The sequence below is a fragment of the Syngnathus acus genome, chromosome 13 (assembly GCF_901709675.1).
Source record: "Syngnathus acus chromosome 13, fSynAcu1.2, whole genome shotgun sequence".
NCBI lineage: Eukaryota > Metazoa > Chordata > Actinopteri > Syngnathiformes > Syngnathidae > Syngnathus > Syngnathus acus.
This window is the reverse complement of record NC_051098.1, coordinates 8,272,489-8,296,661: the sequence shown is the minus strand read 5'-3', so window position 1 is coordinate 8,296,661 and position 24,173 is coordinate 8,272,489. Positions and strand designations below refer to the sequence as shown.

The 24,173-nt window shown below is 40.9% G+C and overlaps 3 protein-coding genes across 6 annotated transcripts; all 3 read right to left on the bottom strand.

The window, feature by feature from the left end:
• Positions 1 to 24: 24 nt before the first annotated feature.
• On the bottom strand, positions 25 to 3,894 carry LOC119132322 (cyclin P). Of its 2 annotated transcripts, none has more exons than XM_037267486.1 (9): positions 3,376 to 3,894; positions 3,052 to 3,195; positions 2,498 to 2,594; positions 2,257 to 2,426; positions 1,923 to 2,021; positions 955 to 1,110; positions 728 to 886; positions 459 to 637; positions 25 to 397 (listed from the first exon to the last, which is right to left on the bottom strand). In XM_037267486.1, the coding sequence occupies exons 1-9, from the start codon at positions 3,424 to 3,426 to the stop codon at positions 229 to 231; spliced, it is 1,224 nt and encodes a 407-aa protein (XP_037123381.1). In that variant the 5' UTR covers positions 3,427 to 3,894; the 3' UTR covers positions 25 to 228. The 2 variants fall into 2 exon arrangements, with proteins under 2 accessions (XP_037123381.1, XP_037123382.1); XM_037267487.1 differs by having other exon boundaries at positions 3,079 to 3,195.
• Positions 3,895 to 7,411: 3,517 nt separating this feature from the next.
• akt2 (v-akt murine thymoma viral oncogene homolog 2) lies at positions 7,412 to 18,477 on the bottom strand. 2 transcript variants are annotated; one of them, XM_037267238.1, is made up of 14 exons: positions 18,048 to 18,477; positions 15,276 to 15,440; positions 14,941 to 15,072; positions 14,716 to 14,827; positions 13,289 to 13,442; positions 13,027 to 13,158; positions 12,169 to 12,234; positions 12,006 to 12,074; positions 11,754 to 11,876; positions 10,950 to 11,078; positions 10,622 to 10,836; positions 9,185 to 9,272; positions 8,989 to 9,091; positions 7,412 to 8,736 (listed from the first exon to the last, which is right to left on the bottom strand). In XM_037267238.1, exons 2-14 carry the CDS (start codon positions 15,319 to 15,321, stop codon positions 8,657 to 8,659), a joined length of 1,449 nt encoding a protein of 482 aa, XP_037123133.1. In that variant the 5' UTR covers positions 15,322 to 15,440; positions 18,048 to 18,477; the 3' UTR covers positions 7,412 to 8,656. The 2 variants fall into 2 exon arrangements, with proteins under 2 accessions (XP_037123133.1, XP_037123132.1); XM_037267237.1 differs by having other exon boundaries at positions 13,027 to 13,161; positions 18,048 to 18,476.
• Positions 18,478 to 18,913: 436 nt separating this feature from the next.
• Positions 18,914 to 23,952, bottom strand: dhx40 (DEAH (Asp-Glu-Ala-His) box polypeptide 40). Of its 2 annotated transcripts, none has more exons than XR_005099805.1 (17): positions 23,617 to 23,952; positions 23,359 to 23,504; positions 23,158 to 23,277; positions 22,779 to 23,015; positions 22,471 to 22,537; positions 22,267 to 22,398; positions 21,769 to 21,868; positions 21,601 to 21,687; positions 21,338 to 21,520; positions 20,944 to 21,024; positions 20,705 to 20,862; positions 20,444 to 20,558; positions 20,250 to 20,363; positions 20,048 to 20,142; positions 19,645 to 19,714; positions 19,326 to 19,554; positions 18,914 to 19,241 (listed from the first exon to the last, which is right to left on the bottom strand). XR_005099805.1 is itself a non-coding variant. In XM_037267236.1 (17 exons), exons 1-17 carry the CDS (start codon positions 23,786 to 23,788, stop codon positions 19,120 to 19,122), a joined length of 2,223 nt encoding a protein of 740 aa, XP_037123131.1. In that variant the 5' UTR covers positions 23,789 to 23,951; the 3' UTR covers positions 18,914 to 19,119. The 2 variants fall into 2 exon arrangements, 1 of the variants encoding a protein (XP_037123131.1); XM_037267236.1 differs by having other exon boundaries at positions 20,255 to 20,363; positions 23,617 to 23,951.
• Positions 23,953 to 24,173: the final 221 nt, after the last annotated feature.

Below are 24,173 nucleotides of genomic sequence, written 5' to 3'. Positions count from 1 at the left end.
CACTTTATTTTTTCAGCATTAAAAGTTAAATTTGACAAACAGCCCACTCCACAAAAACACAATTACAAATATTTTCTAAATGTGCTGCAATCATAAAATGGAAGCAAACATTAGGCTAGTAACAATGCTTGCTGTCATATTTTTCACCCTTCTTCCTCCCCAGGTCAAAGGAGTCAAGTTGAACAAGTGTCATCGCTGTACTGTATAGCATAAGGACACAAGTGCAAGTCAAGTGCACACACCCATCAGGGCAGAGACGTTCTTAAGACCAGGGTGTCTGCTGACAAGCATGGTTTCCGGGGAGGAGAATTTGATAAAAGTAGCACAGGTCTCTCGGGTGTGCGCTGTAGTTGCAGCACCAGCCAGAATTTGCATTATTCTCAGTAGGACGGTCTCACTACAAGCAAAGCAGAAGTTGATTAAAACGATGACAAATGTGAAAACAAATAGCCGCATACCTGCCAGCGTGAAGGCCGGAGGCTAGACACCAGGCAGCCTCGGCCTCCGGGGTCAGGGGCTCCCGCAGGACTTGGCGGGCCAAGCAAAGGGCCGCCCCCGCCAACTGCATGGGCAGAAACACCACACATTGACCCTCCAGGAGTGACAACTCGAGCAGGTAGCGGGCCATCCACACCATCTGGTAGTACAAATCAAAGTGATGACACATTGCTTAGAGAGGCAGCATTTCCTTTTCTCTGGTATTAATCTAAAAGGAATTACCAGTCACCTGAGCACTGCAGCGGGCAATGGAGGCGAGCAGCAATAGGAAATGCAACGGGGGACAGTAGGACAAGTTAAACTTAAGCCCAGTGAGGACTTTTCTTTCCATGCGCAGGAGCTGATGCTTGGTGTAGGTATGGTCCATTAAGTAGCACAGACCAGATACCTGAGGAAGAGAAGATGGTCAGATTCAAATCAACTGGTTTTCAGATGAGGAGGCTCAAGCAAACAAACCTCAGGGAGTAGACACTCCTCTTTCTTAGCAGCAAGAAAGAGGCAGACTATGCCAAGGAGCTGTAGGTTAGCCGTGGTTACTTTGACCTGACGGAGGGAGCGGTTGAGGAGGTAAATGCCCAGATAGAGCGTCTCCTCCTGGAACTGTAACATCTCCTAAGAGGAGACATGAATACATGGCTTACATTTCAGCATCATTCGTTCGAGTGGATCAAATCATATTTTTGGTCAACTATTGTTACGCTAGAAAAGGATCTGATGGCCTCAACGATTTTAAGGGGGAATTTAGTTTCCAAATTAAATGATCAAGAAAATATTGTGCTTGTCAGGTTAGCAGTACAGAAAAACAATGGGGGGTTGAGTTACACTTCATAGTTCAAGTGATAATTCAAACTTGTGCTCAAGGGTAACATTTGATTTGAAAGCGGATGGCCAGTAGAAGCAAAATAGGTCAATTGTGTATGTAAAATACCAATTTTGATGATTCTGTTTTGAATTTGTACCATGAATAAGTTGATTTATGAACATTTTAAAATTATAATCCATTTTAACAATACCAATACTTGTATTTTATTTATGAACACCTTTAATTCCATTATAATTACTCAATTCATCAATTTAAATTAATTTAGAAAACAAGAAATACTATCATTTCTGTTTTCACACACCACATTGTAAGCAGAAAATTAGATGCCAGATGGAAAAGTACTTTTCATCGAACAGAGGGCTGGGGAATGAGTGACTGTCCCATCTTAAAAAAACTGCCACTCCTAACATTTCTTTTCACAAAATTACAACCAAGTTGGAGATCAACTCCAAAGGCAAAAGACTGCCGTAAGAGACATGCATATAGTGTCAAACTTATTTTAGAATTACTGGGATAGTGAGGTAATGAATATTTTCCTTTACGGGGTGAAAAACAAAAGGCTACATTTTGACATTCTTTCACGGAGGCCGTGTAGACTCACATTGACTTGAATCAGCCAGTCAACCAGGACAGCTCGAGTTGCATCAGTGAAGTGTCTCGGCAGCTCAGTGTTGGGCAAAGAGTGCCAAGTTTGACTTCTCTGCACACAGATAAATATGCTCTTTCTTTCCACTTTCATGCAACACTGGGCTTAATTTACCCAAGGCAAGCAAAGCTGCATTGAATGATTCTGAGCCCAACAAAAGTCAACAGCATTAACTTCTGATTAAGTGGCACATGATTGGTCGCAGAGGTTGTCCAAGCAACAAATGAGCCAAGGGAGCCGATGTAAATGGTTAACAAAATGCACATTATGTCTCTAAGCTCAGCCTCACCATCATATCTAAGAACATTTCCCAGGCAAACGTGCGGTCCCATACGAGGCCCAACTTCTCCAAGGCGATCTCAACTTCATGGCGCAGCAAGTTGGGCACCAGCGCCTGAAGGTTGTGGAAGCCCTGCAGGCTGCGAGGGTAAAGTCGCAAAGGCTCCTCCAGAAATCCATCTGGTACATACGCATTGAAAAGAGGGCCCAGTAAAGTACAAGCAAATCCAACTCCATTTTTGATTCAATACCTTTGGCATGAATGATGCTGCCAGATGAGACTGTCCATGCTTTGTCATTGAACCCCACAAAAATGCCATTGCTAACTTTGGCCAATAACATCTTGTCCTGAAAGAGTACATACACTTTTATAAAAGGATATGGGTTGCTTTCTACAATTCAGATAAAACCAAAAACGTAAAAAGAAAACCCCAAGCATCATAACTTGGTCAGCATATGTGAACTTCAGCATTCCTCACTAGAACTCAACTCAGCATGCAAAACCTACCTTTTTTAAATACAAAAAGATCAGAAAATGGCAGGGAACCCAAACCATCTAGCTGAAATAAACCTCATTTTAACATGTTACCATTAGTGGTCAACATCAATTTACACTTAAATACATACCAGTTAATGCTACAAATGAGATCCACTATCTCTGCATTTGCCAATATTTAGTTGTTTTTTAAAAAAAAATATGTATTTATGTAATAACTTGCCTGGAACCTTTAAAGTTTTAGATAGCAACATTGAGTGTTTAACATATAGATGTGACGACTTCAGACTAGTAATTGAAGTTTTGTACTGTAGAGAGGGAGGGCAGCACAAGTACCCATCTGGGTTCTGGCTCCCTCTTAACAGGCACCAATCTGGACTCCAATGGCTGCCAGCAATCGGTGGTCCCAAAGACAGTCGGCAAAGTTCTTATACCGACTCGCCTCTCGTCCGCCTACAGAGGCAAAAAAAAAAAAAAAAAAAAAAAGGGTGACAAGGAGATTGCTCTTATAATATAAATTAATACAAGTTGGATAGATAATTTCATCTATTAACATTTTCTGACGGGAAAAAGTAGAGAGGAAAAAGCGCCATGACCAAGGTGAATAAGTAATATTTTCGAGCTCACGTTGACCTTGTGTAAGTCCAGCAGGGGCTTGGAGTCGCAGAACCCGGTCCTGGCCATTTCCACAGCCGGAGACGGAATTCCCTGCCCGGCCACTGCAGCTACTTACGCACAGGTGTCGACGGAGGGCTGCAACACGAAGAGACGCCATGGCTCGCTTCCACTGGCGTTAATTATAATGAAGGCCAGGCGTCGCAGGTGGGCGAGACAGGGATGATTGGCGTGGTGACGTCACTTGCCAGTAGCCAGATCACGACTTCCGGTCTCACCTATCGCTGTAGCTTAATTGGATTAATTTATGTATTCAGTTTTTAAACGTGCATTCTGTTTTTTAAGATTAATTTAATTTTCTAAATATTTATTTTTAAATCCTGCACCTTCTTTGACCAACGGTGAGAAACATACAGCTTGTGGGCCATATACGGCCAACCAGTGCTTTTGATCTGGTCCGATTACCTGAAGAAATTTCATACAGGTACAGGTAGGACAGAGCAGAGATTTGAACATCAAACCTCAGAGCTGTGATGAAGATCCTAGCATATATATATTATATATATATATATACACACACACACATACATAAGGAAATGTTAATGTGTGAACTCAAACTGTACATTTAAATGGAGTAAAAATGTATTCAAAATACACATACACACAGAGGCTGGTTCAGTAAAAATGTTTACTGGCACATTATCAATGCAAATGTCATTAGCTACTGTATTGTAGCAGGTTTCACCCGTTACATTGTCTTGCAAATGGCAGGCTGGTCCTGCCCAATAGGACATTTTCCTACCTTTAAAAAGATTGCTTTTTTTTTTTAATAGCTCTCTGAGCCTTAACTAATAGCAATAAACAAAAAGACAGAAAAAATGAAAGTCTTGTTACACCAGGATCCAGTGTGACATTCGTGACTGATGATCACATTCAAATACAAAGAGAAGCAAGATAAAGCTGCAAATCAAATTCTACAAAAGCTGCACAGCTCCCGCACTTATTATGTTGCATTCTCCATCAGCTTTTTTGTGTTGCTGCCCTTTTACACAATGATAGTGAGGAGGCACTTGTTGTGCCAGCATATGCCCCGCAGGAGAGGTCCACTTGCATGTTTCGCCGTAAAGTAATGTTTTAAAGCATGGCTAGCAGCGAGGTTCAGCGTATTGGCATGGCAAGCCAGACCCAATGCTGTACCACCGAATGGGTCTGGTGGAAAGGACTTGTCTCGACTCATAATGAACCGACAAATCAAATTCGTTTACTTGCTGTGATGTATCCTTCGTGTACATCACTCTTCTGTGCCATACGTTCATCCTTACAATACTCAAAATGGCACACCAGAGAGACGGTATTTTAATTCAGTGTAATAACTAGAAACACAGAGTCATTGAAACGTCAGTAACCCAGTCTTTCGAAATAAAGACGTGGACTTTTGCTCTTTGCTGAGTGGTTCCTTCAAATGATCTATTTGCAAACCTCAGAAATGCGCATCAAAGCGACTCCTGGACCAATCGCTGGAACAGCGTTGGGTCTGGTTTACCAGGCTATCAGTGAATGGCTTCATAACCAAAAATATCCCAAAATATGTTTAGCAGCGCCCCCTTATGGCCGTGGCAGCAAATGAAGGCAAATCCACAGTGGAGTCCATCAGTGCAGTAGTTCTGATGTCCAGGTGGTGACCCACTCTAAAGCAGGACACGAGGCTAGAGGCTGTGACGGTGGTGCCTGAGCCGGTGAGACGAGGTGCTGCAGTTGTCAGCAGGCGATTCAAAACCATTTGATCACAGCAGGGGTGAGGAACCATTTTCAGATTAGGGTTTTCATTTCAATTAAGGCCTTTATGAAAAATAAATCGCAGCCAGCAAACATTTTGCATTGCTGTATATTGTTGGTTCTATGTGTGTGGGGGGCCTTTGACAAACGTTTCTCAAATGTTTATTATTCGCAAGGGATATGGACCGGGTCAGCCAGAAAATGATTAAAAGTATTATTGGCACACATTGTGATTTTTTTCTTAAAAAACAAAGCCTCAAGACTCGTCAATGATAAACGTTCAATCTATTTTCTCCACTAAAAACAAGGGGGTGGGGATAGGGCTGCATGAACAATATATTGAAGAATATAAAATATCAATCACGATAATGGCCTATGTAATGGGCATATTGCAAAAAGATGCAATAATTTATTTTCTTTATCTGAAGTCGACCAGTCAGAAATGTACATTGTCACTTTATAGTAGGACTTTATCTAGGGGAATTACAATTAATTAGCTAAGAGCACATTGAGCTAGCTTGTTTTGTACATTTAGATAATAAAATGTCATTCTGTAGGAACATGTTGAATACCAAAATATGATATTGCTAGAGCCAACATTCATACCCCATTTTCCCAATATTGTACAGTCCTAGTGGTCGATTGTAAATTGTTAAGAGATTTGCATGGTTCCCCACCCCTTCATCCGCATGAAGCCTAGTCGCCTTGCGCAATCACTTAAAATGCTTTTTTTTTTTTTTTAAACTTTCACTTAAGCATTTCACAATCACACCATCACTCACAAAAAGGATGATAGTAAATTATAAGATCATGAGGATGTTCAGTGAGCTGCATGGTTTAGGATCTAGTTCTGTCTGGCTTCCATTATTTTTAAATAAATATGTCAAAAAAAAACAATTAGTAGCTGAAATGTGAGGTGTGGTCGGTGAAAATCTACAGTGGCCCTCAAGTGCAAAACACAACAACAAATAACTAAACATAACAAATTAAAAATAAATAACAAATATAACGTACCCACTATGACAGCACGTTGAGAAAAAAATAATGAAAACTCAACAAGTGATCCAATCAGCAACGAGTCTGACCTCCCTCACGTAACGTTTTGGTTGTCAGTGTTTTATTTATTTTTTAATTTAATGTGATTCGTTTTTGAATTTTTTTGTTAATTGCTTTTTGATTTGCTTTGTGCTTAGAGTTTGTATTTTTCTTTATTTGCTGCTGTATTTGCTTTTTGTTTTATTTTGTTATTTTTTGTTGTAACGACGTGTTCATCCTTTGCTTTTATTCCTTTAATTTTCTATTGAGTTTAATTTTGTGTGTGAATGAATATGTTTTAAATGTTTTGTCAAACTATTTGTAGTGTTTTTTTTTTCATTTGCTGTTGTGTTGTTTTTGTTCTTTAAAAAAAAAAAAATGCTGTGTTTAGTTTTTGTTGTTGTCTTGCACTTCGGGGGCCACCGTAGAAAACCAATAAAATGAAAATGAAGAAAGAAAGTTTAAAACATTTTAATATATATTTTATAGAATGTATGCTTAACATAACATTTTCCAATTTTTCTTTAGAAATATATGGACAAAAAGAAGGGGAAAACAAAACACAAAGAATGACATACAAACAAAAATAAAAGGACTTGATTTTCCTTTAGCAAAGTTCAAATTTTAGCCAGCATGTTCTCCAGAAAGAATAAAATATAAGCACAATTTCCTAAACAAATCTGGCCAGAACTTGATTTGACTAAATTATACATCAGCTGAAATGGGACTCTTTTACAGAGATCCTGCTAAGAGCCCTTGGAGAAGATCTGGCATTTATCTCCATTTACCTTTCACACAGAACCCAGCGAAGCAGGATATTGCCTGCAACAGCCCCTGTGTCTGGTGTGATAAAAAAAGAACACTTGTCAGACAGCAATAATTGCTTTCAGCACAACTGCGGATTTTCGTTACAAACACGTAGGCTGGGCGTAGGTAAGGCAGTAAACTGCTGGTTAGACCTGCCCTCCACCCCAATTATATGTATGCCGGTGCTGTTTATACAGAAGATCGACATGGGACAAGGGTATAAAAATACAGGTGTAGAAGGGGTCAATGATTAGTATGCCCCTGTGTTGAGGTTGCTCGAGCAGCTCATGTGGCATCTGGTTGTTTTGAAGCTGCATGCTCCGGACAGATAGAGGTTGAAGTATTTGGGAGACACAATTTCCCAGAAAACACAAAACCAACATCTAACGTGGAATTATTTGAAGTGTTGAACATCCACTAAGTCAGTCAATTGTTTTGTGTGTGTTTTTTTGTTTTGAGGTGGGGGCATTATAAATATTAACACTTCTTGCTTTTAAACATGAAAACATTCAAATGGCTTGTTTAAAATCATTAAAATAAAAATAACTTGCGCTGAAATTATGAAGAAAAAAAAAAAATGGGAGAAAACTGAATGAAGCCTGGCAGTGAAGATGACTGGACTGATGGTGGTGAATGGCTGAGGTCAAGTTGTCTCTCTTAACACACCGGGCAAGTGGCCTTCAACTTGTTCATGTTACTGAGTGATTGTGACACACAAGCTACATGGGCCCTTCGAGTGTCTCACCATTTTTTAAGCAATACAATTTAAAAAGCCATGCAAGAGAAGTCAAAGCGTCAATTTAGCACTCAGCCGCTTGCTTTTTTTTTTTTTTCTTTCCATAAATAACATTTGTTCCCTTAAGTAAGCCATCACTGTGTAGTGTCCTTGCTTGCCCGTGTTCCAGCATCCATGAAATCAGACAAACAGGATGGTTGCAAAATAAAATTGTTCGTAGGTTCTCTCACACATTCATTCGGACGTGACACACATGCAGTGCATCCACAGAAATGGCAACCTTACCCCCATCTTCTCTCACACTCACACACTCAATTGATTTGTAACAGCAAGTTCCAGAAAGAGCACTTATTAAAAAAATAGCAGAAATATGGCTTTATCTTTAAAACTGTAACACTCTAAGTTAAAATTGGTCAATTATCACCTAATTTCTCTCCCGTTCAATTGATGAAGTTAAAATTGGTCAATTACCACCTAATCTCGCTCCCATTCCTCTGATTTTAAAAATGGTGTCAATATAAGGTGTCTACACAAGATGCAGTCTACGAGTCAGGGCTGTGTGTCTTACGGCTGGTAACGAGCTGGTACTTGCTGGCATAACCTGGTTTCAAAGTGTGCCCAGTGTAGTGCAGCAGGGGTCCCCCTGAGAGGCTGTTTGGAGACAAAGCTGCCCATCTGTCCACATCTAACCCCAATGAGGTCCATCACTCGCAAATACACAGAGCCTCCGTGTTCACTGTGTACATGATTCTCTGCTGGTTTGTGAGTGCATTTGTGTCTGTATGCATGTTGGGTGAGTGGAGGTGAGTGACCGGATGAAAATGTGTCTTGTGCCAGTGTGCGTATGTGTGTCATTCGATTTGTCCTCAGCAGTGCAAGTGTGAACGTGAGATTTGGGTCGTGTGTTAGCCTGCCTGCTGCCTGCTTGGTCAAAGGTCTGAGCCACTATTCCCGTATGCTGGCAGAGTAGGAGAACTGGGGGAAGTGTGTACGCTGATCCGAGTCCTCTGGGTCTAAAGTGTCATCTGGAGGAGAGGGGGTGGGGGACACACACACAAAGTCAAACAAATTAAAAGTAGATAAACCACATCTATGTTGAAATATTATATTATCCACAATGCAAATAACAAGAAGCTTCTGCAACTGATATTTACTATTTATTCTTCTCCCGCTACTCTTGTTTGTATTTTGCGATCGTCTGGATATCCTCAGGAACCATCCCGTCTCACAAAGTGCGACTGCATTAATTTGTGACGCACCATGGTAGGTATACTTACACTTGTCTGGTGGGGTTATTGTGATAGTTTGTGCTGTGAACTCGTCGTCAAAGTATCTCGTGTCTGTCTCTGAGGTGACCTGGGGCTTGAAAGGTGGGACGAGCTGTGCAGAAGCGCAAGCAAAGCAGTGTTGACGTTGACAGTATTTTGGACTGAAAAGGTGAAAAACGTGCCCCTTCCTTTCCTCTTGTGTTACCTTTTTCTCTAAGACATCCTGCCAGTTGATGGAGGTGAAGAACTTGTGTGTCATCACTTCTTTGGCATCATCAGGTCCTCCCCCAAGCCTGGAAACAACGCAAACATAAAAACAATGCAATCACCAACTACTGATTTCGTAGCTCGTGTAATAAACGCACTTAAAATGTGCTGTTCCCTTGTTATGGCCAATTTGAGACAAATTCATCCGTAATTTCCTCGCCTGCGGGCAGAGCACCCTGACGCTATTTTAGTTCCCGAAAAACGATGAACTGCCTCCAAAACAACAATCAATGACGTACTTGTTTATAGCCCGTAAACGTGAACAAATCAAGGAACAAAGCCTAAATAATGTGGTTTACTGCGTAGGTGCTGGCTGAAGGCAAGATGAGAGAGAAGGTCGTGCAAAACTAATTAAGTTCTATTGACGTACTGCACTGCAGCAAATGGGGACAGATGCATCATCTTGCATCTGTGTGGCCAAAAGATAATGTCATCTATCCAGTCCTTAAAACGTTTAAATGAAAAATAACATTTTAGGCTTTGCTATAGAATGTTATGAATGAAATCGATGCTTATCCGCTGTGGTCCAAAAGGTGCTCGAGTATATTTTTATGAGATGCACAAACAGGTATAAAGCAGTTTGATTGTACTGGTGATTTTGTTGTGGCTTCAAATTTAACTAATGAGAATAATTTGGGCTTTGAACCACTTTTTCATGTAACTTGTTACATATTAATAAACATAACAAAAGCTGCAGCTGTACTATATGGAATCGTAATCCTACTAAATGAAACCGAATCAAGTCCACCTGTAAATATACCGCTGGTGAATTGTATCATACCTCATCTATCAACATTTTATCAATTATCTTTTATTGGAGGGCTGCATATTCCTAATCGTGACCTTCTTTTACTATACCTAACAAAATACTAACATTTTGAATTAATTCATATTCTATCATTTCCTATTTTTAACTACTGGTTAGAAAATCTGCCCCACTTTCACGAGGTTAGCGGTTCAAATCTCCGGTTTTCCTGCGTGAGGCTTGTATTATCTCCCTGTGGTCGAGTAGGTTTTGTCCAGGTTAAAAAAAACAAGCAATTTAGGTTCACTGAAGACACTAAATTGTACATAGGTGTGATTGAGTGTGGACTGACTGCTGCTGACCAGTCAAGGTTGCCCCCAGTCTTTTGCCCAAAGTCAGCAGAGACAGGCTCCAACTCTTCGGCAACTTTAATGAAGAAAAGTGCTTTAGGAATCAGATGGTTAAAGAAGAATGAAAGAAATGAGAAGTCGATCCGCACTAGAGAATGGGTTATATTTTCACTTAGAAGATTCCAATGTACACTTCTCGTACCTTTGTCAAGTCACACTAACAGGACCGTAGCTTTTGAGATATGCAATCCAATAAGGGAGGTTGAGGCTGTGGACAAACCTCTGCTTGGGATCCTTTTTGAGCAGGCCGGCCAGCAGCGCCTTAGCTTCAGGAGCCAGGTTTTTGGGGAAGCGGATCTCCTCCATGAGGATGAGTTCAAAGAGTCGCTCATGGTCCTGGTTGTAGAAGGGCAAGCGACCACACATCATTTCGTACATGACCACACCCAGTCCCCACCAGTCCACAGCGCGACCGTAGTCGTTGTCCTCTAGTACCTGTCAGAGTAAAGAGAATGCCTCAAAGTTTTACTCCATCATTTGGTCAGGAGATCCTTTTTCAAACACTGTTTTGCTGTGAAACCTTTTGTCAAGTTGAGCATGCGTGTTACCTCAGGTGCCAGGTACTCAGGAGTCCCACAGAAGGTTTTCATGGTGGCGCCATCTGTGATGCCCTCTTTGCACAGGCCAAAATCTGTTATTTTTATGTGGCCATCCTTATCCAACATGAGATTTTCCAGCTGAAAAAAGAAACTGGTCAAATTACTCTTCAATTAAGTTACAAGTGGACAGCATCCATGACAATGCGTCAAAGACAGAAGTAGATAATATTAATGGTAATAATACGCTTGATCTCATCGGGCTAATTAAAATCTATGTACAAAATTGTCAACCTTGAAATTCACTTCCAGAACAATTTGTTTGAATTCACGTTTTTAACATTTCATCAAGAACATTATCACGGGACCTTGTTAGCTCAGTGTGTGTATACATCATATAAGTATTACTTGATCGATTAATTAAATTTGACACCTCTATATGACTATTAAAACGAGCAGCGATCGAGATCAAGTCAAATAGTTCGCTTTGAGCCAACTTTGGACTTTTTAAAAAAAAATAATAATAATAATTACGTAACACTACACGTTACGGACAATTATGGATGATCCGGAACACTTTTGCGAGTGCATTCATGTTATTAAATGTATTCTTTAACTCGGTATTTACTAGTTTAGGGTATGTCACAATTTCAAGCATGTAAAAGGAATTTTTTTGAGCACACAAAACCATTTCTATGACCCTAGTTTGCCAAATGCTCATCTGTTGACTATAAAAAGAAGCCGTGCAACCAACATTTGGACAAACGCATGACTTCCTTATCAATGTGGAAAATATATGGCAGTGTGACACTCTACCTTTAAATCCCTGTAAACGACATTGCATGAGTGTAGGTACTCCAGTGCCGATACTATTTCTGCACCATAGAATCGGGCCCTGTCTTCTGTGAACACTCGGTCCCGGGATAAGTGAAAGAAGAGCTGAAAAAGAACCAAGACATGACACTGAATGTACCAAATACAACAAATTATAAGTCCCTACATTGCATGAATATGCTTTTGGTACACGTCATAGACACAAGTGCAAGTGAGGAAAAAAGAATAACTTACTTCTCCTCCATTTGCATACTCCATCACAAAGCATAGACGATCGTTTGTTTGAAAAGCATATTTTAGTGTCTGTGTGGAAAGGGGAAAACATTGACATTACAGCATCATTCAGATTATAAACGACCGCTGAATTTTGGGGAACCAAATGTGTTTGGTAACTCACTGTGAGAAAGGGATGTCGTGTATTTTGGAGGACTCTGCTCTCTGTCACCGTGTGCGCTACCTCGTCCTAGAGCAAACATACATTTTGTACAAGAGTAAGCACACATGCAAACTATCAGTAATACACTAAATGTCAAGTTACATAATGTAGCGTTAAAATAAAAATGACATGATGACCTGTAATGTATATTATTGGACTCATCTTCAACATCTTTCGAATGGCAATTATAGGGAATCAAAGTGAAATGTTATGCGTAGCACTTTCTCGACCGTTGACTTCAACTTTACAAAGGCCACGTCAGCTGAGCAGCCAGTGCATGTGGTGGGAAAGTTCAAGGTCTGCACAATTAATTGAATCCACCAGGAGCTTCAATAAGCTGCCTAAATAGTAAGCAATCGGCTCCTGCTGAGTTATGGCAAGACAAAAAAAGTACGAGAAAATAAATGGAGACGAGGAGCATCACGATGAGAGTCGCTGTTGTTGTGGCCACAGTGGCAAGTGACATTAAACTAGATAAAAGCATATTTATTCAGTCAGAAGGAAGACTGAGTCACTCGCATGTTTTCACCAGAAGTCCTTCCTGATACAACCCACTCATTTTTGTATTTTTGTCCATTATAATTTTTTCTAAAAAAGATTATGCAGTCATTTTAAAGTTTCATTTTGCACTGAAACGATTATTGTTTGTTTAAAAGTAGTGCTGTGAAAAAACAACACTGATCAAAATGATCATGATTATCATTTTGGCCTTAATTGTGCTGCACTAGTAGTGGTGGTCAACATCTACAATGACAGAGTGGTAGCTGACATCATGACATTTATTTATTTATAAAACATTTAACAAAAATAAGCACTAACTTTAGCGATGATGACTTCTTTGCGGAGGATTTTCATGGCGTAGTACATGCCCGTAGCCTTTTCCTTCACCAGGATCACTTTGCCAAACGTCCCCTTGCCCAGTAGCTTAAGGTAGTCGAAATCACTCATGGTCTGCTGAGACGATGACAGAGAAGCCAGAGTGACCAAAACACGTCAATTCACATTCACGCCTCCAATAATCCCTAAGTGAGGTGTGAATCAAGAAGCTTGAAAACACAAGCTCAATAAAATTTGAGCTGACCACTTTTGAGCGAGATTTGGACACGGCAATCTCCATCTCCTCTGCGCCACTGCTATCACTCGGTGAGCCAAATTTGATCTCCATGGGCTCTTCGTCCTGCTGCTGACTCTTCAAGCTGTTTGCCACAGCCTGGATCGATCGCATCCATTCTTCCCTGAAACAAAAGTGCACATCAACACATTCGAAAGACAAAGTCCCCTCATGTTCAGATAGTGAATGTCCCCATAATCAATGTATTATGAAGTTGATCATGGCATACATTTAAGCATTAAAAAGAAACTCAGTTGGAAAAAAAAAATACACTGCAAAAAAACAAACCTGTCAAAATTTCTCAGCAAGCCATGTTGGTTATTTAAAGACTTAGCAAAGGTTACATAAACAGTGCCCACTTGATTGTAATCTCGTCTAATTTGGCCACAAATTCTATTTTGAGCACAAATGTAATTATCACACTCTAAAATGGATTTCCCTGCCTTTAAAGAACAATGATTCATTTAGGCCGAGAGCATGTGTTCCGCTACGGTTCAAACTTGAAACTCTCAAGATGACTTTGTCAATGGTAAAATCAAGATAGGATCGTGGTTTCAACACAAACATCCTCCATTAGATTAAAGTGGAACGTCAACTCTTGTTGCGCAACTGTCTTAAAGCTCATAAAATTTGGATACAAATTGTTTGTGAAAGTTTTGGTGTGAGTTTATTTAGGCAGCCGAGACTCGATAGTCAGAGACTATTGCCAGTAGCTGTGTGGAAGACACACACGGCAGACGTGTTGCATCTGTTAAAAGATGTTTAACACTCTTACTTATATTTTAGATTCTAACACCTGTTTTTGTTCCCAATTTATTGTTTTACATATTTGGATGTTCAATTGCCAATTCAATTGTCAATTATTTAGAAGGTCTTATAAGGGTGCGTTCGAACGATCAATTTTGAATGATGTCACGGTCGTTTATTTGCCTTTCTTTTTTATTGAAGCAAAACAAATTGATTGAAATCAGAAATGGGATTTTTGGAGATAGAGAAATTGCAATTTTATTATTAAGGCCATTTTAAGGTCATAATCGCCCAGCCCCAATTACATTACTGGATGGTTTTATTTTGTACTTATTCCTAGGGGTGCACGGTAAAGATGGTGTATTCAATATAATGTTATGAATTTGCCCAATGGGAAGACTCCGATGAAATGCAGTCACAAATTACCCATATACTATGAATTTTGGGCCATTTCTAGACGAATGTGACTTAAAGAGGTGCATTGTCGGTAGACCTTCTGCTTATAAAACTGTCAATAGGCTCAAATGTTACTTCGAATATTGCCTGCACACTTACTAAAGGTTGTATGGTAGTGAAATGAACATTTGGAAACTATAAGGACTTATTGAAACTCTAACTGGTCTCAATGGCAGTTTGCTTTTTAAACCTACCTCTCCTCGTTGCTGTCTACATGGAAGGTGCGCTCAATGACTGAAGTCCACTGGAGGCAGCGGATAACAAACGTATTGGGCCTGGGCCGCTCTGTCTTCATCAGCTGGCATTCTACAAAGCACAGAACCACCAGAGAAGAAGATGAGAGGCGAGGTTCACCAAAGCATGGCAGGACACATGTCAAAGCTGAACAACACATGCACCAGTCGGGATGCAGAACTGACCTGCAACGGAGAAGTTGTTGAGAGGTGGCAGGCTGTGATCGCTGGATACTTCGGGCTTCTCTTTGTAGCCGATGAAGGAGCCGTCGCTCTTTAGGATGAAATAACGAGGCCTCCAAGTTTTAATGTACTCACCTAGGAAACAAAAGCGGGGCGCAATTCATGTTTGTCTGTTTCAAAAGGGTTTCATGGATTTAGTGTTAGCACAAATATACACGAAAATCAGTTATTAAGACTGACTTGTGTGTCACTCATCAGTGAGAGGCCCAGAAGAGCTGAGCAAGCTTGGCAGAAATTCACAACGTTGGGAACACACAGTAGCATTAGCGATACAGTACCTCTCTTGTGGAGCCATCCCTCTCTCACAACGCTGACTTCATTCATGCTGGGGCAGAAGACTGTCTGGGTTGGGAGGGGGCGGCAGACCAGCTGGTGCAAACTGTTTAAACTCTAACCGCTCCAGAAAGTGACAGTGACACAGATTCGACACTTGTCCAAAAAGCCTGGAAAGGAAAAGGACAGAGAAAAAAAATAAAACAGTGAAAGGACTTAAGTCACCTTGTCATCATTATTGACAGAAAAGTTCATGTATGCGTGTTCGAGAACACAATGGCATGAACATCTAACAAGAGGTTGCTGGTACCAGTGTTTGAGTCTGGCATATTCACATAGATTATATTTCTCAAAGTATTGTTACTTGTTTCAACATATGGACTCTCTCCTCCAATTTTTAACACATCACTGTTGGATTTTAGCATGCATAAAATCGGCTAGCAACGGCAGCTCAAAAAAGTACATATTATGCAAATTGCTCAATGGTAACCGTGACAAGCGCGACAAAACAATACCAGCGGGTACCAGGGATCAACTCAAAACAACAGAGAGGTAAACACTGAGTATGAGCTGCTAATTCTATGGGTGAGGTTGTGCTAAAACGAGTTAAAGTTCAACCAGGGGAGGTGTATGTGAACACATCAAGCAAAATCGGATTCCCTGGAACAAAGGACATTTCTGCGAATTGCGGGTTAGCACTCCTAAAGTACTATATTGCAATCACGTCCTTACCTCGACTTGTTTCGCCACCAGCCCACAACACAGAAAAGTGCTGAAATGTGCACGTCATCTCCTTCCTATCTGACCATCTGACATTTACGTCAACATGATGGGAAAGTGCTCACCGCTGATACCTCATCTAACTTCTTTTCCTCAGTATCAAGTTATAGATAGTAGATTAATATTATTCAAGCAGTGCCAGTAAGAGTTTAAATGCAATGTTACTGGCTTCCAATTAATGTTTGCCACAATATGTGTTTTCACATTTACATAAAATGCAATAAGTAGGTTAGGGCTGGGTGTTTAATCAATTTCATTGAGCAATTTGAGTTTGTCATTTCTTCCAAACTGATTTCTTTTTTTCACGGCTGTAGTTCAAAGTGCATTCCCACTGACACTAACAACATGGCAGCGGACAATATGGAGCTACCGTAGTTTGGAAAAGACGTGTTGTCAAATGAGTGACTTTATTCCTGAATTGAAAGGGACAACACAAGCTGAATCGTTTTCACATTGTTTTGACAAGAAAGAAGTCCAACGCACATGGTGCCCTTTAATACCTGACTTGATTTATTGACATTATAGAAACTTTTTAACCACAGTAGGTCTGACCCAAGCAGCAAATACATTTTTTCACAGAGGCTGGCTTGCCTCACCTGTACGAGGACTGCAGCTAATGAATATTTTTACAATTGAGTGTTCTGTCAATTGTAGCAGCAATTACTCGAGTAATTGAATAAAAAAATGACTAAACACACAACGTACATGTAAGATTATTTTTGGCCACTTGGTATTGCTTACTCACTTTCTAATGTAGTATCTGTGACTTACGGCTAAAGGCCTAGCCTGGTGAGTGACGTGGGTGCCAGTGAAGGAGCGCATAAAGTTGGCTGGCTGTTAATTGGCTAACCCGTTAGCTGAATAACAGTGTGAGATGTGGTCATCAGCAGCTTGTGTATGAATGTGCTCATTATGTGTTTGCTTTCTTACCGTTTAGCAATTGAAAGTGCACAAGCGGCTGTGTTTGTCATCCCTCTGTAGAAGGAGATGAAATCGGCGCAGATTATGGTAAGGAATCGGCCAATCAGAGATCTCCTAAAATGAATTAGATCTGCACCGATTCTGATGCCGGCCGATCAGTAGGTGTACCCCAAATGCAAATAGAATATTGCTTGCGAGAAGAGCTGAATGAACAGCAGAATAGGTCATGTGATTTAGTCATTATTTGTTTTTCTGAATTTATTTGTTATGAATTTGAGAAGAGAACATTCACTGCTACTTGCCACATTACTAGAAACGTTTTAAAACTTTATTATTTACGAATATGGCTAATGTGTATTTGCTGGCAAAACGGAAATACAAATTCTCATGTCAGTAAATCAAAATAATGTATCTGATATTTCTCTGAATGTTTATGCAAATTCATATTCGTATCTTGAAAAATAAAGCAAATCCAATGGAAAAAACATTTGTTTCTAATAGAGCACCAGTTTGGGAGATTTTATTTAAAGGCAATTTCACAGTCATAATGTGGGCAAAGGGTGCGTGACTTTATACTATTAAACATATGGAGCACAACAAAACTTTTGCCGTCGTCGTGACAAAACAGGACTTGACTAAAAGCAGCAAGAATAGATTATCGATCACTCTTGAAAGTCGACTTAAGTGCGTAGTGTACCTATACGGCCAAGCGAGAAAATTAGTGCTGTCATTAACTTGTGAAAAGCATGTCGCATATCAGTACCATAACACGTCCCCAACCGTTTAGCGTGGAGGCTAAAAGCTAAGCTAGCACGGGTCAGAGAACAGTGTCGCTTAGGGTCCAGAAGGCGGAAAATTGCTTCCCACGCTCAAACGAATTTCTCCCACACAGCAAGGCTGGCCTCCGGGGCAGGCGTGCGTGACATTTACGAACAAACAAAGCAGCTAACCTCAATAGCACCCCGAGCTAACAGCTACTTTAGCACGCGAGCTAGCCTCCTGACTTGTCTGCCGTTCTATTATTACTACCACCACGCCGGGTTTTTTTGCCCACTCTTCCCCACTTTATTACTTACCTCCGCTAAGAAATATTCCCACTTCTCCAAGAGTTCCGCGAGTAGGGCTGTGCAAACCGCCCTCCGCCGTTTATCACTCTCTGCTTGTGTGTATTGAACTCTGTCAATGATCACACAAGCTTAGCCGACTAGCTTGTTTTTCTCCTCACAATAACAGCGCGGCGGCGGCGTGCTCGGTTTGTAACCTAAGCGAGCCAGTGTGAGAGAGAGAGCGAGAGAGAGGGAGAGAGAGAGAGAGAGAGAGAGAGGGAGAGAGAGAAAGCGAGAGCGAGAGAGGGGCGATTTGGTGGACTAGAGAGCGTAAAAAGACGGCTATAAATAATATTCAACTCGTGGACATGTTAAACCGCGTCTCTGTTGGTTTAGGCGAGCGTGTCTCCTGCCTCCGCTCCGTCCCCTCCCAGCCAGGCAAGTGAGCGAGCAGGCATGCAGCATAGTAGCTCCGCAGGCTCTCGTCGGAAGTGACGTATGAGGAGGCCATAAACGAGCGATCACCTGGACGTGTATGTAGGGGTACACTCACCTGTCATGTGTGCCGGCACCGTGAGTTCGATTCCCGCATTTACGGTGTGTGTGACAAAACATAAAATGTAATTGTTTTTTCCTCCAGAAGAGGGATCACACACACCACACAGAATTACAATCAAGATAGGGATTAAAATTAAATTATGAACTACTCTAGGCCTGCATGATTGAAAAAATGTATTAAAAGCCAGTCTGACATTAGTAAATGGATGATTAATGTGTCAGAGATAAAGTCAAATTTTTAATGTTTTTCACCAGAGAGCATATATCAAGCAAAGCTGAAATGTCACTAAAAGTAGCCAATGTCACCAAATGAATAAACCAGGCACCTCACAAATGGAAGGAATGTATGAAGATATATGCTTTATTAAAAAAATTATCAAAAATATCTATTGTCAGGATGTAATTAAAAATTGCTGGACACTAAATCGGGTCCATTACATCCATGCATATGGCAACGTAGTTTTGCATTTGCTATCCTACGAATGCGCTGTACTGTCTTTGAACTAGTACATTGTTTCTCCTCACTATTAGGACAAACACATTCTCAGATAACTTTATTCTGTTGTCTTTGCAGCTTCCGCTGAAGATAGCGAACGCGTGCATCACTGACACTATTTTCATCGTTTCGCTTCTCCACTTTCTTCAAGGCATCCTCAGCCGAAATCTCTGAAATAAAATGGCAACACTCAACACGTGCAAGAAAGTGGTAATTCCCTAAAATATAGTGGATTTAAAAACAATCCTACAGACCTGATTGCCTTTTGGCGGCCTCCCTCGTCTCCCACCTGGTAACCTCTTCATCAGTGACTTCTTCTCTGGCCACGCTGCTTAGTTCATAAACGTCTACCTCGTGCAATTTAGGCAGCAGATCCTTCACCCACTCGTATCGGATGGGACATACCGTCCTGACGTACACTCGTGATGTCACCAACACGTCATGAAAAAGAATCCAATCCAGCTCCATCTCCCTCTCAAACGACTGAGAACAAAAAGGTCACAGAGGATATTATTTTAAGTATAAACCGTGACAGTTTAATACATGGTACGCAAACATTTTTAATAATCTCACCGATGATGATGGATGAATGTGAACCATGGACCCGTGACCATCCATTGTGCAAAATACTTTGCCAACAGATCTACGCAAGGTAAAAAAGAAAAAAAGAAAAAACAAAAAGAGTAATTAGTGTTCTGTGCACTGCTGAACATAAATTGATACAGAACACTACTTTACACGCCACTTAAATCTGAGCAACAGAACATTTAATTACTGATGAGAATTGAACAAGGTAAATCAGGTTTTTACAGTGGGGACCGTTTTGGACTTTGGAAGAAATTATTCCAAATATAATTTGATTTCAATGGGAAATTTTCATTTGAAAGTTGAGCAAATGGAAAATTAAACAACAACCTTTGAGGTTCTACTGAACATGAACAAACAGCCTTTAATTTGCATTTAATCCTAATATTACCTTCTGGCAACATTGGTGAAGTATCCCATGCACAGACACCGTCTAAAGAGTTCCTTCTTATTGCCATCAAATTTATCCACAGGGAAATCTCTCCTCTGAAATGATAAATGATATTCTATTCTATAAACACGCAATTAATACACGTTAACAGGCAGCATGAGTTACCACAGCTCTGGGTAATGTATTCAAATAATTGCTTTACAATACTTGTTGCAAGCGGAGGAGGATGTCACGAAGCTGAGTCTCCACACTAAAAGCAGACTTGAGCGCCCTCCAGTGGACCCAATTCTCCTTGCACCACATTGAAGGTCTTTCGCTGGAAAATACAGGAGTAAGAAAACCATTACATAAACATAAAATAGAACAAAGAAGCTATGCTCATTTTATGAACAGTACCTGGATTTACACTGTTGAAACACACTAAGAAGTGTACCAAAGTCGTTTACACCGCCGCTAGTAGCCGCCAGTTCTCTGTGACTCTTATCAGCCTCTTTCTGCTTCTCAGGATGGCCTAGATGAGCAATAAAGCAGGCAAGATGAAGTGCAAGCTCTTTTTCACCAAAAAATGTTGGTTGGCTCCTGCCGAATCGAGTTGAGGAGCTTCATGCGGTTGAGATGCATTGCAATGTTGACGCGTGATACAGAATACCACATTACCAGGCCGGATGAAGATATTCTCTACGGACAACATTGCAGCCACGGGAAGCAGAAGGTCCTGGCAGCCGTGTGAGGCGGCTTTGAGCAGGGCTCTGGTGAGGCCCGGCTGCAGGGGGAACTCCACCATCAGTTCCCCCAGAAGAGTCACTCGACCTCTCCTGGCAGACAAGTCTCTTGTGAGAACCAACTCGGTTGAGTTAAGCATACCAAAAAAAAAGGCAAAGAGTGCACAAACAAACCTGTCGATAGCATCAAACTGGTAGAGCTGTTTCAACGCTTCCAGGATAAACCTCTCTTCTGGCGGGTCCAGATAGGGGAACCTTTGGAGGAAAAAAAAAAAAAGACCACGGCTAAACAACGTAACCTGTCAGCAACTGTTGAGACTGCAGTTGACCTAAAGCAGCATGCATAACTTTTGTGCTCGTTCCTATGCCTACGAGATGTCACGGAAGCTCTGGATAATTGAAAAGTAGTAATTGGTGTCAAGGAAGCATGTTGTGGTGATACGTAGATATAGATTTTTTTTTAATTAAATCATCTGTAATGTAGTCTTTTAATATGAGTTTGAAATCAAGTCAACCACTCTCACAGAACCGATTGTATTTGAACCTTGAGTAGACAAATTAAGTGTACCGAATGACATCGTGAACACCCAGGCACTTGAGAGTGAGGACCACCGCAGTCAGACTCGTCCTCTGGATCTCAGGAATGGTATATTCTGGCATGCATTCTTCCCAGAATTCCTTGGTGTAGATGCGAAAACACTTGCCAGCTGAGGTTCTTCCAGCTCGGCCCGCTCTCTGCTGAGCTTCACTCCTAACGGCAGACAATCACCAATCAAATGAGTCTATTGTTGGTGGCAAAGTAAGATTGACCCATCATGAGGTATAACTCACTTTGAAATTGGCACCACTTCCAAAACGTCCATGCCCACCCTGGAGTTGTGGTTCAGTTGTTTCACGAAGCCGCTGTCTATGATGTACCTGAAAACACAACCTGGCAACTTGAATGGCTTTCTTATTTGGCTCATTACTGAAACGGATAAACCGAAGCAGCACGCTCACTTTATGCCATTGATGGTGAGAGATGTGGCAGCAATGTTGGTGGCCACCACACATTTCCTTATTCCTGGAGGAGGAGGCTGAAAGATCTGCCGCTGTTGTTCTGTGAGGAGGACAAAGAAGGATCATACAAAGGTACTAAGTGACTTTGAACATATCTGATCCGATAAACCGGCAGACATATTACATTTTATGTAAAATCGGTTGCTGATCGACACTATTGAGTATTCCAGGGTTTCTCGGGCTCTACCCAAATATTTTTAAATATTAATAAATATCTATTTTTTAAATAATTGAGACCTATGGTATCACATCATGATATACAGGGCCAGTGCAAAACGACTTAATATAGGACTGAGAAAGAAACCAACAGTAGAGTGCAGAGCAAAAAAAAAAAATACACGGAAAACTTGTCAAAGTGCCATTGTATTTATCAGAGAAAATATTATATTTCATATTCTTAATAGAGCAAAGTGCATAACAGCTGTTGTATATATTTACCAGTTGGCATGGAACCATAAAGGGGTAAAATAAGAAGCCCATCCACTGTTTTGTCCTGTACATCATAGCGGTAGTCTATAGACTCTGCTTTCTCAAACAGCAAGTCACAGGCCCGTTCGATCTCCACTTGACCTGTCAAACATGGTAAGATCAATACAGTTTGATGTCTTCATATTTATACGTCAAGTAATGATTGTATCGGACCTGTTAAAAACACAAGAATATCGCCAGCCTTCTCACTGGTGTGAATATCCAGGGCCACAGACACAACCTGGAGAGCAACAAGAACTTCATTAGTAATCCTGGTCTTCAAAATATAACAGTACTTTGGAGTGACACTGGCAGAAAGAAAGGAAAAGGTGAACCTCCAAAGTGGTACAATTTGGACTTCAAACTAAATATTATGTAATTACAAATATAAGGCTCAAAAGGTTAACAAAACTCAAACTGAGAGGTGTTTCTATTTTAGCCATAAGATATCATAACACTTAGTTGCATCAAAAGTTGGGTACCTCTTTCACATAGCCCGTGCTTTGAAGGTCTTTAGGTCCCACAGCAGTGCCCAACGTGCAGGTGACAGGAAAAGTCCTTCCAGGGATAGTAAATACAGGGCAGTCACCAAGAAAGGCTGAAAGTTTGTCTGTTTCCATGGTGGCGGACATCACCAACACCTTCACTGGGAAAGCTCTGCCCTTCATAGCTTCATTTGGATTAGAAAAGACTTTCTTCAGTAAACCCAAGAGGATGTCCTGCAATGAAAAGACAGTCAAAATGTATGCAACATTTGAAGACTCATGATGGTCATTACTATTATTCATTTTATTATTATGTTCTACAGAAAAAAACAAGGGCTGATTCAAAATTTGCATTCAAGAGGATATGGTGACTCACGGTGTTGAGGCTTCGTTCGTGGACCTCATCCAAAACCACAACACTGTAGTGAGACAGTCCAGGGTCTGCCAGGACCTCTCTGAGCAAACAGCCATCAGTCATGTATTTCAACACGGTGTCCTGTATCAATGATATTGTAACGTCACATAACTTAGTCTCACAACACTTTCTGCAAGGCGTAGCTCTGAGGTGCTCGCTCACCTGCGTCGTGCAGTCGTCAAAGCGCACTTGGTAGCCCACCTCTCTTCCCAAAGTGCACTGCATCTCATGGGCAACCCTCTGTGCCACAGTGATGGCAGCCACCCGGCGTGGCTGGGTGATGCAAATTTTGCCATTTTTACAAAAACCTGCCAATGAAACACATCACACACCACGTAAACTAAACCGGTGCATATATTAGCCCTGGGATGGCGATCACGGTGTAAAACACATTCCATCACAATAACGGTAAGACGATACCTGCTTGGTACAAATACTGCGGAAGCTGCGTCGTTTTTCCGCTGCCAGTCTCACCGGTGACCACTAAAAAAGTGCTTTCTTTCACTGCTTGTACCAGTTTAGCTTTATGCTTGTAGATTGGCAATTGTTTTGAGTCGTTTTCTTTCGGGTGCTTCGCCGTCGATTTGGACATTACTGGTACGTAAGTTATTACCAGGCGTAATACAAAACAATTAACAATATCGTTTGCTGCCGTGCCCCCAAATCCTTAAAATGTTAAAATGCGGTATAAAAGTGTTTTGCCACCACCTCCTGTTGTTCGGAAATAGCACGCTTCCGATTTATTTCCGCAAACTATTCCTTTGTATTTCCTATTGGTCGATCGTTGGTCACGTGGACAAAAAACAACGGAAGCCGATCTAGTTCATTCGTGAGCCGTGCACTGCACAAAAACCGAAACAAATTACGTCCAGTAATTACCACAACTTAAAACAAATAATTCAGGGAAAATTAGAAGCAAAATTTACCAGTTCAAATGTTTATTACCCCCCCTCTTTTGAGTTATTGTTAAATTTGAA